General features: G+C 34.8%; 1 protein-coding gene across 3 annotated transcripts in view; it reads right to left on the bottom strand.

Annotated features, from left to right (window-relative positions):
- TppII (Tripeptidyl-peptidase II) overlaps positions 1-16,779 on the bottom strand; it is a 583,232-nt gene that overhangs the window by 384,891 nt on the left and 181,562 nt on the right. For all 3 annotated transcript variants that reach the window (XM_090408276.1, XM_090408286.1, XM_090408295.1), the window contains one exon: positions 8,573-8,727. In XM_090408276.1, the coding sequence (XP_090264402.1) occupies positions 8,573-8,727 (155 nt within the window). The remainder of the gene's footprint in view (positions 1-8,572; positions 8,728-16,779) is intronic.

The following is a 16,779-nucleotide window of genomic DNA, read 5'->3' as shown; positions in this document are numbered from 1 at the left end:
TGTGGTGCTGCGTTCTTTGCTTGTTGAACATTTGCTGCTGGGTATCCAAGTTCTTCTTCAACTTCTGTATTTCATCTTTTTGTAGTTGTCCATCAATTTTTGGGTGATCCGCATGTCTCGAAGTAAAGTGTAAACTCTTCAAGTTGTATTCTTTGTTGACGGATACGATTCATTGCATAGCAAACATACAGGCAAACCTTTATTCAGAATAAAATAATAATCCTTCATTCAGTTGTCTTGAAATTGACGATTCTCTGCATCTACTTTTCTTTTTTTTGCAATAACCCCTGACATTGTCCCAAATTTCTAAGCGATATTCAGAACTGTCAAACAAAACTGTCTTCTACATCGCTGGCACTGAACAGAACACAACATCAACACAGGCACTGAACAGAACACAACATCAACGCAGGCACCAAACAGAACATCAATGCAGGCACTGAACAAAGTACAACACCAATGCAAGTACTGAACTGACACGTTGTAACACGTTCACACACACACGCTGCTAGTCAAAGTGAGAAAGAGACCTTGGTTGGAGAAAACAGTGTGTTTTGCGCAAGTCATATGATGTCAGCTTAATGTGAATTAGTAGAACACACCATGTTTTCTCCCACCATGAATCAGACAAACTTCACTGAAATAGATTAGGGCCAGATCAAAAGAAGTAGAGGACCGGATCTGGTCCGCGGGTTGCCCATATGTGCTCTAGAACAAGGTTTCCCAAACTTTTTTTTCCATGGCCGGGTTATTTTAATACTTCATCTTCGTGACCCACTAAAATTTTTATGGCCCATAGGTAAAATAAAACAGATTTGAATGTTCATAGAGTTGTCATTTATTATTATTATAATAAAGAATCATTTACTCTTACAAAAATATAAAGAAATTAAACTAAAGCCAAGTAATTTATTAATGAGAAGTATGATGCTGTTGTTTGTTAACTAGAAATTCAGATTTGGAGGAAAAGATGATAACTTTATTCTTAAATCTGGTTTGACTTCCAATCAGTTTCTATATTTATTTTTTGAAAAGCCTGTTTCACACTTATACGTAATCAGTAAATACAAAAAAATACACTCTCTCTCTCTCTCGATGCTTAATTCAAACTGAACAAGCAGAGTGAGTAAAACTGAACAAGCAGAGTGAGTACGTGGTGGGCGAGTAAAACAAACACCAGTCTGCCAAACAATTCGGCTGGTGACACGGCTGCTGCACCACAGCCTCGCCATTAGTTGAGCTATTTTACAGCAAACAAAGAGACTGTGAAATGGCTAAGCGGATGTGGACGGAGCGCATTTTTCATCTCTATTAATTAAATTATTTATTCATTAGTCCCGATTAAACACTATTTACTTGTATTTTAGAGTTTCGTGAAAAAAAAAAAAAAAAAACCCAAAACATCTAGATTTTTGAGAGTTTATTTAGGCGACCCGGCATTTAGCTTTCGTGACCCGGTGCCAGGTCGTGACCCACCATTTGGGAAACACTGCTCTAGAAAATGACCAAAGCTCTATGGACAGATTATAAATTCCTCTCACAAATCTATAGTGAATGTGGACATTTACTGACACAAAGTTGAAACTTTTGCAGATAGCCTAGAGAAGCAGTGTAGACCAAAACTATACTCACACAGGTCTAGACTTCATCAGTAAAGCAAAAACCCAGGTGTGTACTTTAATACTTTAATGACACCTTCTTTCGTAATGCAATCCATACAGATGATAAATTAAGAGCAGAGACAGTGTGTGTACCCTTGTTGTATACATGAAAGTATCCTCAAGAAACTCTAAATAAATAAATAAAAAATCCATAAGTAGATTAAAGGCACAGCTGTGGGGCTGTGCCTGTTATCTGCTTATGGATCTCATTTTTATTGCAGATCCTTATACAATCAAACTCATTTATAAATTAATAGCATTAACAAATATTTTTGTCTAGAGGCATTCTGTTTCTGCCCCATGTGTTTTCTTCTGTTTTTAATGCGTAAATACTAACAAATCAGCTACATCACTTCGTCTCTTTTCTCTAAGCCTGTTAAAATACAAGCAGCAGCTGGTCAATATTCAACACTGTTAAGCTTCGAATTTACCAGCTCAAATTTTCATCTCTCTCTCTCTCTTTCATTCCATCCACCTTGTGCTCTTTGGAATAGTCTTCACAAAGCTTTCTCCAAGAATTACAACCTTCAAGAATCCCATCAACAGGTTTCTTTCCTTTTAGTCACTCGCATGACACTATCAGTCTCTTGAGAATAGGGTTGATATTAAAAATATGCATCCTGTTTTGCCCTTACATTAGCAAACAGGGTGCAGACAATACAGAAGAGGAAAGACATAACATATCCAATTCATTAATTATGAATCTGATTCAGGCTTTTAATCACAGTTTACACCATGTCCAAAAAAAACCGAACTTTCCAAAAATAGAAGAAACTAGTGGAGCCACCTGTTGTATCTTTTTTGTTGTTGAAAGCAGCAATCTTCATTAGTGTTGTGTCAGCTGTTTATGACATTTGTTTCATTAGAAGCTGAGTTATAGTGCCAAGAGTGACAGTGTGTTTTGACGAACGGTTGTAAAATGAGTTTCAAACAGAGAGCTGCGATTGACTTTTGTGTTAAACTTGGTAAAAGTTTTACCGAAATGCATCAAATGCTTCAAAAAGCATACGGTGATCAATGCTTATCCCGTACTGAAGTTTACGAGTGGTTTAAGCGATTTCAAAGTGGTCGTGAGACACTTGAGGACGACGAAAGGCCGGGCCGTCCAAAAGCTGGACTGAGCTAAGTTAACATCCAGAAAGTGTGTAATTTCATCAAAAACCTGAAATTGTCCATGAGACTGATTGAAGATGAATTGGGGATTCCAAAATCAACTGTGCACAGCATTTTGACCAAGAATTTGGGCCTTCGTAAATTGAATTTGCGATTTGTTCCCCACAAGTTGACCGATGACCAAAAAAAGTATCGAATTGAACACTGCAAGGACCTCATTAAAACTGCTCGTAAAGAACAATTGTTACTGGACTGGTGACGAAACACATTTTAAGTATGAGTCCATAACAAAGCGCCAGGATGCTGAGTGGAGATCACCAGAAGAGGGGCATCTGGAAAAAAGTTGCTTGGAGAAGTCAAAAGTAAAGACTATGCTGATTTGTTTCTATGATTCTAAGGACATTATCCACAAAGAATTTGTTCTGCCTGGCCAAACGGTCAATAGTGAGTTTTATCTCAAAGTTTTGAAGCGATTGATAGCGAGAATTCGTCATGTACGGCATGAACATCATGATGAAGGCAGCTAGTCACTTTTGCACAATAATGAAACATCTCATCGTTTGAACATTGTGAGACAGTTTTTGAGCAAAAACCAAGTTTGTGTGTTGGATCACTTGCCATATTCACCTGATTTATCATCCTGTGACTTCTTTCTCTTCTTCTGACTTCATTTGCCGATGAAAGGAAAGCGATATGACACCAATGAAAACGCTCAGGCGGCAGTAACCACGACACTCAACAGTATTCCAAAAACTGATATAAAAAACTAATTTACCGAATTAATTGACCATGCCAAACGCTGTATCAAAGCTGAGGGAGAGTATATTGGTTGAAATAAATGATTTGAATAATTATAATTGCCCTGTGTTTTATTTTCTATCAAAAGTTCGGTTTCTTTTGGGACAGAGGGTATAGAATTTAAACTTGACTAGAAAGAAACCTGGTCACATATCATATTAAAACATAATATGGATGAATTTTAAAAGAGGTATACCGTGAGTAGACATATCGATACAAAATTAAATCCATTATGGGAGATAGTACTTTATAAATCAGCTAATCTTTCCTAACTTTTTATTGTATACATTTTTTTTTTTTTTTGTTAGGAAATTTATAGACCTTTTTAGTTATCTTACACCAGCTACTTAGGTGGTGCTTTTCGGAATTGTCAGTTATTGTTTAATTTGAGCTTAAAATGTATTGAAGATGCCTGTGACACACAGGCGAAAATTATACTATTAAATAATCTTTGTATGTGAGTTTTCCATTATTAATTTTGTATCAATATGGATGGAAATTTGAGTCTGTAATCATTTTCATATATAAATGATATAAAGGAACAGTTCAACATATCACCACTGGCTGCATATGTCCCTAAATCCATTATTTATGCAACTCTTCTGAGATTTTTTTGATAACTCAGAATCTGACTTTGCAGTTTTATTAGTTTTAATATGTTTAATACTTTTAATAATTTTTTCCCAACTGAATACTGGAAAATTATTTGCATCAAAATCAACGGACTCTCTTTCTGCGGCAAGATGGTTAAACACGAGCCTCACCCAAAATACCTTGGAGTGAGCTGGACAGAAGCCTAGCCTATAAAAGGCACATCACCAATCTGTCCAACAAACTTAAAACAAGAAATGATATCATTTCAAGACTTGATGGAACAACCTGGAGTTGTGGGGCAGAATACCGTGACCTTGCCTGGGAAAAAAGTGAGTATATTAACATCATACACACCCAGCTAATCTCTACCATGAGCAGAATTAGTGGGACACCAAGAAGCACCCCTCTTCCCTGGCTGCCTGTCCTATCTAACATTATTCCAGCAAATATATGGAGAAGACAAGCCTTGATTAAAGAATTTAATAAAGTAATGAGCAACCCGCTCCTGCCCCTGCACCAGATTCTCAAAAATCCACCTAGTCTTCACCTAAAATCAAGAAACCTTTTCTGATCTATGGACAAACTCTCTTCAGCTGCCTTACTATCAACATCTGACATGTGGAGAGAACACTGATCCAACCATCTCCCAACAAATGGCTTCCTAGTTGAAGATCCCTGTGCTCTGTGGCCTGGTTTTCCTCCTCCTAGGAAGATTTGGTGATCTGTCAACAAGATCAGAACTAACCAGGGCAGATGTAGCTACCTACTACACAAATGGAAACTGTCAGACCACCCTCGTTGTGATTGTTCTCTCATAGCCCAGAAGATCACTCATATTATGAACAACTGTCCAAGACGTCAATTTCGTGGCAACTTCCAGGACATCCACAAGGTGATGAATGAAGTCCTGAATTGGCTTTCTGGACTGGACACTGACCTACAGCTGCTTTGTATTCTTTCTGCCATAAGAATAAATAAATAAATTGACTATTATTTTTTCTTACTAAAAATAACTTGCCTCGCTATAAGAAGTTAAAAGACAGATGCTTAATACAATTCAGAAAGTTCGAGTTTACTGATTTATCTATAGAAATGTTGACACAATTGAAATATCCTAGTCTTCTTAAACTTCCTATCCACGTTATCTCAACAGAATTTAAATTTTAATGGACACTTCATATCCACTGCAACTGTAACATATATACACGTCAAGGCTAGTTGGGTAGTTAACGTGTTGAGTTGAAATCATGCAAGAGGCATGGAAGCAAACAGAAAAGGTAGCACTGTTTGATCATTCCTGTAGAAATGAACAGCATGTTTTAAGAAATCCACAAAGTTTCATGAATCTTATGAAGTCACAGAGAAATTGCTGTCTCATTTTGTGTCAAGGGATAAATCATCCACAATTTCTAATGTTCAATGTTAATTGAACCATATAACTGAACAAATGGAAAACTTATGACAGAAGCTAGATGACTGGAGTAGCAATTTTTTTATTTTATTTATTGAGGCATGTTGTATGACCAGTACCGTCGAAAGGGTGTAGCATAGAGGCAGCCTGCCTCACAGCACCACTTATTACGGCAACAAGATATTTTACAACATCTGATGTAGATGCAGTAGATTTATTTGAAGAATTAAAAATTCTCTCAAAAATAATACAAGAGAAATTGTCTGCAAGGATAGAAAAATCAGAACCCCATGGTGGACACAGGATGTTAAAGAGGCAGTGAAGGAAAAGAAGAAAACATAGCAAAAGTTCCTGGCAAATAAGTCAGCTTGTGCTCTTAGAGAATACAGAGACAAATATAAGAAAGCTAAACACTGTAAAACTAGATAAACTGAAATCATGGGAAGACTTTGGTAAGAACATAAATATCAAGAAGGTGGCTGCACGGCTAGCCTGGTGGCTGTGCGCTTCGCAACCATATGCGTGGGGAAGGAATGTCCTAGGTTCGATTCTCCATCGTTGACATGAGGAGTTGAAGGATTTCCTCAGCCATAGCCAAGTTACCGGTCTTGTGTGTGGACAGTAGGGTTTTTTCCCCAGTTTATCCTGGGGTTTTTCATCCTGCAAAGCAGGCAAACTGGCCTTGAGAACTCAACAAACCCTTGACACCACAAGGTAAAAAAGGGTAAAAAGGAAGACGAGATGAGATGAAATATACAACCAAAATCTTGTAGAAATTTATCCCAATGTAACCATCACCCCTAAGGATATTGTTAACAATTCCTATTGGCATAGCAGGTGCGAAAAGAAATTTTTGCACACTTAAACCGATTAAAAATTATTTGCGAACAGCAGTGAGCCAAGAAAGATTGGTTGGTCTAACAACTATATCAATAGAGGCGGACATAGCTTATATTTAGATTTAGAAGAGCTTGAAAACAGTTTTATTGTGCAATATCCCATAGAGGAAATATTTAATTATTATTATTATGTAATAGTTTTGCATTAATGTTTCTCTTGTAATAAAAACAAAAAAGCAATTGGAGATTTTCTTATATTTTTGTCTTATAATCCATCAGGGGCGATATTTAATTGTTCGCCTCACGGCACGATCTAATTTGGCAATGGCCCCGAGTATGACAAGTTGTCATATATGACAGAGAACATTTCTGTTTTGAAAGAATATGATGCATCAATACAAAGTGAATAACATAAATATAATTATTTTATTGACGAACTTGGAGAAAATCAGATCAGTACTTTGGAAGCCTCTTTAATCAATATGTGAAGCATTCCTAAAAAATAAGGTTCAAAATACATCAAGGATGTGTACCAGCTATGCTGTTGCAGAAATAATGCAAAATTGGAAGTCCCTATTGATTTAGAATTTGTGAAGTTTTGCAAATGCTGAACCCTAAAATTAAAAAATATCACTGCGATGCTCTTTGATTTCAAATTAGAAAACAAATATATCACTGATATAATGAACAGTTATCTCAGTTCTCCAACATACAAGGTTGTTGGTTTGAATTTCATTGTGGCAGATATGTTTGCAAATATCTTTAAGTGGCATATGATTTTCATCAGCTGGTGTGTAAACACATTGCCATACACAGTAGTGGCCTGAACTGGCTTAAAAAGTTCTGTGTTTGATCTTTAGAGTATAGCCCACATACTTAATGTGCTATACATGAATATAACCTTTCTTGAATTGACATAAAAGGAATATATGAAGTACAAGAAACAAGAAAGAAACAAAAATTTAATTAGATTGGGTTAAATTTAATAATGTAAGGGGCTCCAATTTTTGTTTGTTATTTGACTTAATTACTTTCATTCAAGAAGAATAGAAACAAGCACAATAACAATGACAAAAACCCAAGAGACTTTGAATTTACAAAATCAAACTACTGTTCAAGTTAGCAATCAACTCAACATATAAAACTTTGCCAGGTGGAGCAAGTTGTATATACTGATAAAGAAATAATGCAAAACTTGGAGGGTTTGCATTTCGCCACCTCATTATTGCCATTTTATCAGCCAGTTTTAACACGTTCAAGAAGAAAATTACACTAAGAAGCAAACCAAACATAAGTCAATATCTGTGGAAACACTAGCTATAATATTTGTAAACATTAATGACTATAAACACATTAAGTTGCTGGATCTGTAAATTCCAGACTATAAAATCCAAAGAAACCTATGGATATCACAAAACAAACTTCTTTCCAAAAATTATCAATAATATCACTTACTGACCAATTTAGCCTGCATCAAAAAGTCTATACAGTTTATATCAGTTACAGGTAAATCAAATTCATAATCAAATCAGTATATATGAAATTGCACATTCATATATAAAAACCTCTCTGAACATTTTCCCTAAAAACTACATCATAGTGCAATGATAATATTCTGCAGTTTTCATTTGAACCATTAAAAAGTTACAATCACAGTAATTTTATAACGGTGCAAAATTAGTTTCTTGATCAAGTGTAACTCCTAGACCCCACCATATTTAATTACATTTCTTTTCCATCTAAAAAGTTAACATGTTTAAAATCAACTTTTCAACAATCTTATGAATAGGATTGGATGAATAGCTATGAATAGGATCTCTCTCTTTGTTCCTTTAAAGTAAGGCATGCTGATCCTTTTAACATCAGATTGCAGTTGGGAATAGGTGATAATTGTGAAATATGCAACCAATAAATTACAGCCAGGAAGGTTAACAAGAATATATATACTGAAGTATATAAAATACAATCTGCTAGTTTCCAAAATTAAATACAATACAACTATATTGTCATATAGCAGGCTAGCTGGTATTGCTTCTGCCATCCCATAATGAGGTATTATACCATCACAGTGCTGCTTATTATTTTATTATTCTGTAACAAATAGAGTGCTGTAAAAAATAAACAAAACAAATACATAAAGCTACTTAACAACTCACGGCTCTCATTAAAGCTGCTCCAGTTTCCATAGATCCTAAGCGAATGTCTCCAATAGATATACTAATTATCTGTGCTCCAGGTGCAACACCATTCTTCTCAGGTTCATCTGGGAAATAAGCAGCTGCAATACTAGCTACATGGGTTCCATGTGCAGCTGTTTAAAATATTAAATAACTAAATTTGTTTCACTGTTTTAAATAATAATAAAGTTAGGTACAGTTAATTATAATTACTATGTAAAACAGATATATGATTTACAATTAAAAGAACTCAGTCAAAATATAAAGTTTGGTCCACCTGGCAAAGTTTTGTATATTGAGAAGATTGCGAACTTGAAGAACAGTAGTTTGATTTTGAAAATTCAAGATCACTTGAGTTTTATCATTGTTACTGAGGTTGTTTTTATTCTTCTCGAATGAAAGTTGTTACGTCAAATAACAAAAAATGTGAACAGATGTATTGTGCTTTACCATTAGGAGAACAATTACTAAAAAAAATGTTTAGGGAAAAATCCCTACAGACCCTATAAGAACAAATAAACATTAAACTACTTGTGAAGATGAGAAATTAAACAAGGAAACATACCATAAGAAGCTTATACATTAGAACTAACCTAATAAATGTGTATGGAATAAGAAGAAATTAAAGCCAAAAGCTCCAAATAAACAACATATAAGGGAGTGCTGCATTAAAAGTTGATCAGAGATGGATATTAAGGTATTTTACTAGAAGTTTAATAGAGTCACACACGTTAGACATAACATAATTTTTAAATAACAGCTTCGTACATGTAAGAGAAAACTAAAATAATTTATTATTCCTATATATTTTGTTCAATATGTCATGAGCTTCTCTCAAAGAGAAGGCAGAAGAAATGGTACCAACATTTAAATTTTGAATACAAGAATGAGTCATACAGAATGTGTATAATATCACGTGTCTTGGCTATAGCTGTACAAGTAGAAGGAAACATTACTGGAATTCAAATAAGTGGGAATAATGTATAATTAATTAATTTTTAAAAAATTGTAAACAATTAACAGCAATCACTTCCCAAAACTTTGAGATAGGCATACAGTCTGTTTGATTAAGATTAGAGCAGTGGTGTAGGGCTTCACATGATTCAAAAAATAGACAATCAAATTTGGACTTACTGTAGTGTAGCATCTTGGTACAGTTCCAATGAACTCTATGCCTAGTGTCTATTACTTAATGGATAGAATGAGACCTTGATACAGAAAATATTTCACAATTATCACCCTATTCCCAACTGCAATCTGATGTTAAAAGGATCAGCATACCTTACTTTAAAGGAACTAGGAGAAAGAGAAAGAGAGATCCTATTCATAGCTATTCATCCAATCCTATTCATAGCTTTGCTGGTAACAGCACTCTCCATTTCTCTTTTTCATTTTAAAAACCCTGTTGTATTGAGGTAATTCATGCTTCAAGATCTTTAACTAATGCCTTTAAAGCTGATCTCATTGCCATTCTCAAGTGGGGTTAGGATAACTTGGTGAATTTTAATGCTACCAAAGCACAATCTTACCTCATTTTCAGGAAGAAAGAGCATGCTTTACTCTCCTTCACTTTTGACAATATTCTGCTTGCCAACCAGGATCAGATTTCTCTTCTTGGGTTAGGTTAACTTTCAGTTCTAACCTACCTTGGCACAAGCACATTGGGTCCATAGCCTCTTCAGCTTCCTAAAAGCATGGTATTCTTTTTTTCATTTCAAATATTTCTCTCCTGATAAACTTCTGACACTTTATAAAGCTCAAATCCACCTGCTAGAAGAATGCTATTCCCACATTTGGGATGATGAACCTGGGAACTCCCTCAGAATGCTAGGCTGCATTCAGGAGCGAGCAATTTATTAAATTGATGAACCTCCCCCTCCATCAATGAAACCCTCCAATTTCTTTCCCATAGATGCACTATTGTTGCATTCTTTTCTATAGGTACAGGTGCTGCTCCATTTAACTGGCTAGTACCATCCCTCCACTTTTCTTTAATCATGTATGAACACAGGCAGCTGCTGGTCAACATTCATATACAATTCAACTCCAAACTTATGGCACCAACTTCTCATCATTCATTCCCTACCCTACACCTCTGCTCTTTGGAACAGTTTCCCTAAAATATTTTCCCCAATGATTATGTCTCAGTTTTTCAAGAAACACATCAACAAATTCCTTTCTTCTTTCTAACCACCTGTCCATCCACACATGGCATTATGTCACAGGACCTCTCATGTGTGGGGCTGATATATTAAAAAGATTCTCAATCCAAGTGTAATATTTCACAGTTTCCTTTCACAAAAGATTTAAATCATAAGATATTTATAAGATGCTTCATGGTGGTTTGTCACCAATGTAGCCATAAAATAGCTTGTCTAGTTTTTGTTAATGGAACTATAGGAAGGAATAACAAAATGCATCATATGAAAACCAAAAACATATTTCATCATTAAACAATCATTAATTTATTATACCCTCCATGGAGTCAAGACTCATTGCGGGAAGTTCATTCAACTGACAACATATTTATTATAATGAATTTTAAAATCCTTAACGTTCCCTACCTCAACAACATATTCTGGTAATGTGTTCCGTTCACTCACAATTCTCCATGTAAAAAATTTTCTCCTCACACCCTTCTTCAGCATGCTCTTACATATCTTCAGTGATGGCCTTTAGTTCTTCCCCACTCTCTTTCCACAATTTTTATAATTCCCCTCAGGATTAATCCTGATAAAATTCCCTCACTAACTTAAACATCTCTATCATATCACCTATTTTCCTCCTATCCACCAAATTAGATCATACTCTCTCTATTAAGTCCAGAGAAAAGAACATTTCTCTTTCATTATTTAACAATGATTAAATGAAAAGCCCCACCACAGAATGCAAAATGTGACTAGCAAAAATGAATAATGACAACTGATCACTAGCATGAAGAAAAAAGTAGGACAGCTGAAGCATCTGTAGGTTCATAACATTTTGCATTCATATCATTATCGAGCAATAATGGCAAAAGGCAAAGCAGACCTAATGCATTTTTCCTCAGACTATTAATGCTGAAAAAATATCTTCATCCCCTTCTACTCTATCAAATAGCTTGTGTAGATTTTGTTAATGGAACTATGGGAAGAAATAACAAAATGCAACATATGAAAACCAAAAACATCTTTCATTATTAAACAATCGTGAATTGATTATTATTAATATTATACCCTCCATAGAGTCGGCAGAATCATTGCGGGAAACACATCAACAAATTCCTTTTTTCTTTCTAACCATGTGTCATATGGCATTATGTCATAGGACCTCTCATGTGGGGCTGATATATTAAAAAGACTCTCAAATACAAGTGTAATATTTCACAGTTTCCTTTCAAGAAAGATTTAGATCATAAGATATAAACTTCACATATGATGCTTTCTTTACTCTTCTGTCACACACAGAACAAGGAAATCCTGAGGAGTTTACAATATTCCCCCAAATGGTCTCAAATCCTCCGTTCAAGAACTAGCATATATCTAATGACACTTTTTTTTAATACTTTACTATTCTACTTAATTTATTCTACTGCTTGTAAATCACCTCATAATGAATTCACCTTCCTCCCAAAATAAGAAAAAAATTCATAGTGAACTACAGACTAACTATATTCTAACTATAGACTCTGCTGTCGTAAAATACTGGAAATAAATCATTATGATATTATGCTTCATCTAGGTTAACATTATATTTGAAGGGGATCAAAATCAAAGAATGAGCAACAGGTATGGATAGAATTATTTCAATTACAGAAACCATTACTAAAGCAAGAAAATTAACAGTGCGTTTTCTGGTCAGTTTGCTTGTTTTTCAGGAAGGCAAAGGTTTCTAGGGGAGAGGGGGGGGGGGATTCTACTTCTTTCATATGAGACAGTTAACTGGCTTTCAACTTTTCAGCTAAAGGTAAGGTGAAGAAAGACATCAGAACGTGTAAAGTTTCTTTACATCCTTAGGAAATAGGCTATACATGCAAACATAGCATAATTACACTTCCATTTCCATTTGAATTTACATGAAGAGAAGTGAGGATTAGCTTAATGAAGAGAACACATAAGTAAAATTCTTCATATTAATGATGTTATTGCTGATATTGATTTCTTCAGATTGGTTCAGGATACAAGGATATGTACAGGACTTGAAATAGGAAGTGATCAATCACCATCCAGTTTTGAACAGAATAATGTGGGGAAATACAAGGGATATGAAATAGGAAATGTTCATCATCCAGTTTTGCACATATTTTGTATACATACAATTTTTATACAAATTGTATACAAACTTATACAATTTTTTTACAACTTAAGTCTTAAAATGAATCAAAATCAAGCTGCATTTAGAGGTAAACTAGATTCAAATATACAAATCTTAATGGAGATAAAATGAAAGTTTATTAATAAGATCCAAATCTTAGAATTCTAATGGCAAAATTTGAAAAGAATGTTGGCTGATCTGGATATGGAGACATGAAGTAACTTTCAAGGAATAGAAAAATCTGAAGTTAATGGTGAATTCAAGAAGCTAAACAGGTAGTCTGGAAAAACAAGTGTGTCAAATGTTTCAGTAAGTAAGCATGTGATCTGAGAGAATATAGAGAAATAAATAAAGCTATATTATGTCAAAGCAGTTATGAAGGATATTAAGAAAAGCTTAGAAATGGAGAAAAGAGTATTGGGAAAGGAATCAGACATGATAAAATAAAAACTGAACATAAGGATATTCTGGATCAGTGGTGGCTCATCCATAAGGGCTGCACTGAATGCACCTCCAGTGTTGAGTATACTAGCCAGTACTACTCGCTAGAATACACAAAGCTGCAGCTGTCAATGCAGTCCGCTGCAGCCCTTATAGACAAGCTGCCACTGTTCTGGATGCCTTTATTATTGGTTTTTAAGTTGCTTTTATGTTTGAAAGATGTTTGTAATGTATATAAGAAAGTTTTAAAAAGAATTAAAGTTGAGCAGCTTTTACAATTAAATTGTAGACTCAACCTATACAAGCATTATTAAAAAAAAATTACAGCATTTTGAAAACAAGAACCAAACCTTGGAGTCTTGGTGGCAAACTCTGAAGAAGACACTGACTGATTTAGCTAGGGAGGTATGTGGTGAAGTTGAATGCAAGGATAGAAAAATAAGAATACCATGGCAGACACAAGAAGTTAAAGCAGCAGTCCTGGAAAAGAAAAAAAAAAAAGCATACCAAATGTTCCTAGTAAAGCAGTCAGCAGATGGCGTAAAAGAATACAGAGAAAAATGTAAGTGAGCAAAGTATGTGTAAAAGTAGCTAAACAAAAGTCACAAGACAACTTTGGTAAGAATATGGAAGATAAATATCAGGAAGGTGGCAAAATGTTCTGGAGGTTATTGAAGAAGCTTAGAAATGGAGGAAAGAGTACTGTAAAAGGAATCAAAGATGATACAGGTGACATGAAAACTGAAGATAAGGATGTCCTAGATGTCTCAAGTAAGTACTTTGAAAGACTGTTAAATGAACCAAGCAGTGACAGAATCATAGAAGAAAATTTTCAAGAAGAGTACATATCAATACTTGAGATAGAAAAGATTCTCAAAAACTTGAGGTGTGGAAGGGGCAACTATAGTAGATAATATTTGAACAGAAATGCTTTATTGAGGTTTAAAAGTTTTGCATTGACTGGCTACAATGCATAATTCAGAGGGCCTAGACAGAAGATAAAATTCCCAATGATTGGATTAGAGCTCTCATAGTACCCATCTATAAAAAAAGGAATAAAGCCGAATGTGAGAATTACAGAGGAATTTCTCTATTGAGTATTCCAGATAAGATTTATGCAAGCATACTTGAAAGAGGTTGAGAAGATTGTGGAAGAGAAACTTGGAGAAGAATAAGCAGGGATCAGGCCAAATAGAGGTTGCCAAGACCAGATTTTTACTTTAAGACAAATAGTTGAGAAACTGTGGGAAAATGACAAGGAACTGTATTTAAGGTTTGTAGATCTGGAAAAAAGTATACAAGGTGCCCAGTTAAAAGCTTTTCAAAACACTTCAATTGTAGTAGTGAATGGAACATTATGCAGAGTAGCAGGGCCAGTTTTATCATTAGGCAAACCTAGGCAATCGCCTAGGGGTGCTAAGCTTCGGGGGCCCAGATTTTGCTACGTAGTTCAGGGAAAAAATATATAGCGACAATGTATAGGGGCACCTAAATTTTCTTTGTCTAGGAGCATCAGATACACTTGGACTGGTTCTGAAGAGCAGTACATAGTCTATATTTAAGCTGTCAGTCAGCAGTTAGAATTGAAGGAAATACAGGAAGATGGTTTGATGTAAAATCAGGGATAAGTCAAGGATGCATATTATCTCCACTCTTATTCATCATTTATATGGATCACATTATGAAAATAAGTAGCATTAGGTCTGATATTAGAATTGGAGATGTCCGACTTGGCTCTTTGCTTTATGCAGGTGATGTTCCTTAACACACCTAGTACAAGTCTCCAGAATTCACTAACTAAATTGAATAACAGATGCAACAAATTTGTCATGAAAGCCAGCAATAAAAAGACCAAAACTATGAAAATAGGCAGGATCATAGAAAACTTCAGCTACATTATGGGAGATCCTATAGAACAAGTAAAATATTTCAGCTATTTGGACAGTTTTTAGTGAAGATGGCAGTTAAATCTGGAAATAGACAACAGAATAAGCAAAGCTGATATGGTGAGTAGCCAATTAAATATATTTATATGGAATAAGAGAGAAATTATCCAAAATACCAAACTAGCAGTATACAAAACAGTGTTCAAACCAGTTTTAAGTAATGCATCTGAAAGTTAGGTTAGAAATAAAGTACTTGATCAAAGACTAGAGACCACAAATATGAGGATTCTGAGAAAAATTAGGGAAGTGAACAGATAGCATCAATGGAAGAATCATATTAAAAATGACGATATTAGAAATGAAGTTGACACTATTAGTATTCAAGAATGTGTAAGCAAACATGTAGAAAAGCTTTTGTGTTCGTCGTTCATGTTGTTTAATTTTGATGGTATATATCAGAACACAGAATTATAAGTAAATAATTATTTATCGACTAATTGCTGATATTTCTTCAGAGCACAAAAACATAGTTTGTCAGTACGCGAGACTACAACAGCATGGTGTAAAAAGACTAGTTTAACAAAATTGCAGCAACAACACAAAGACTAAAGTCCTAATTAGGTGCCATCTATCTAAAAAAAAAGAGAGAGAGAGAGAGAGAGAAAGAAGGTACTAGTTATGTCTTAAGATGACTGTCTCCCAAATCTTAGGCAAATTTATACAGCCATATTGAGATTCGGAGTATGTTTCAGGGCTTCTGTTACTTCTAAGAACAATCTCTCTCTCTGACTTGTAAAAGCTTCTCTGCAGTACTGTGACAAACTGTGTTTTTGTGCAAGTCAGAGAGATTGTTATTAGAAGTAACAGAAGCCCTGAAACATACTCTGAATCTCAACAAATATGGCTGTATAAATTTGCCTAAGATTTCGGAGGCAGTCATCTTAAGACATAACTAGTGCCTGCTTTCTTTCTTTCTCTTTTTTTATTTTTAGGACTTCAGTCTTTGTGTTATTGCTACAATATATATATATATATTATTTTTATTTTTTAGATAGAGGGTGCTTAATTAGGACTTTAGTCTTTGTGTTGTTGCTACAATTTTGTTAAGCTAGTCCTTTTGTTACACCATGTTGTTGTAGTCTCGCGATACCATCTTAGATAAGCAAAGCTAATCTAAGATGGTATAGCCACCTAAATAGAATGGGTAAGGAAAGGTTAGGAAAATCAGTTTGATGTCAAATTGGCAGGAAAGAGACCCAGAGGAAGACCAAAACCTAGGTGGATTGATTCAGTCAGAACTGCCTTAGAAGAACGAAATGTTAGATATGACAATACTGGAGTTCTTATAAGTAATAGACTAATTTGGAGGAAAATTGTTGATAGGAGATTAATAATAATGTAAACTTAATTATGTAGTGCTGTCACCTGAACACACCTTGGGGCATATTAGGAAATTGATGATGATGAAGTTGCTTTTATCACTAAACACTAAAATCACTAGTAGAATATCGACAATGTTTGAATCAGTTTTGACTTATGAATCTGAGAGCTAGGTTAGAATAAAAA

This window comes from Typopeltis vanoorti, chromosome 2 (assembly GCF_054136105.1).
Source record: "Typopeltis vanoorti isolate ZY-2024b chromosome 2, IOZ_Tvanoo_1.0, whole genome shotgun sequence".
NCBI classification, from domain to species: Eukaryota; Metazoa; Arthropoda; class Arachnida; order Uropygi; family Thelyphonidae; genus Typopeltis; species Typopeltis vanoorti.
Note: the sequence above shows the minus strand (reverse complement) of the source record. Positions and strands in the feature narration are given on the sequence as shown.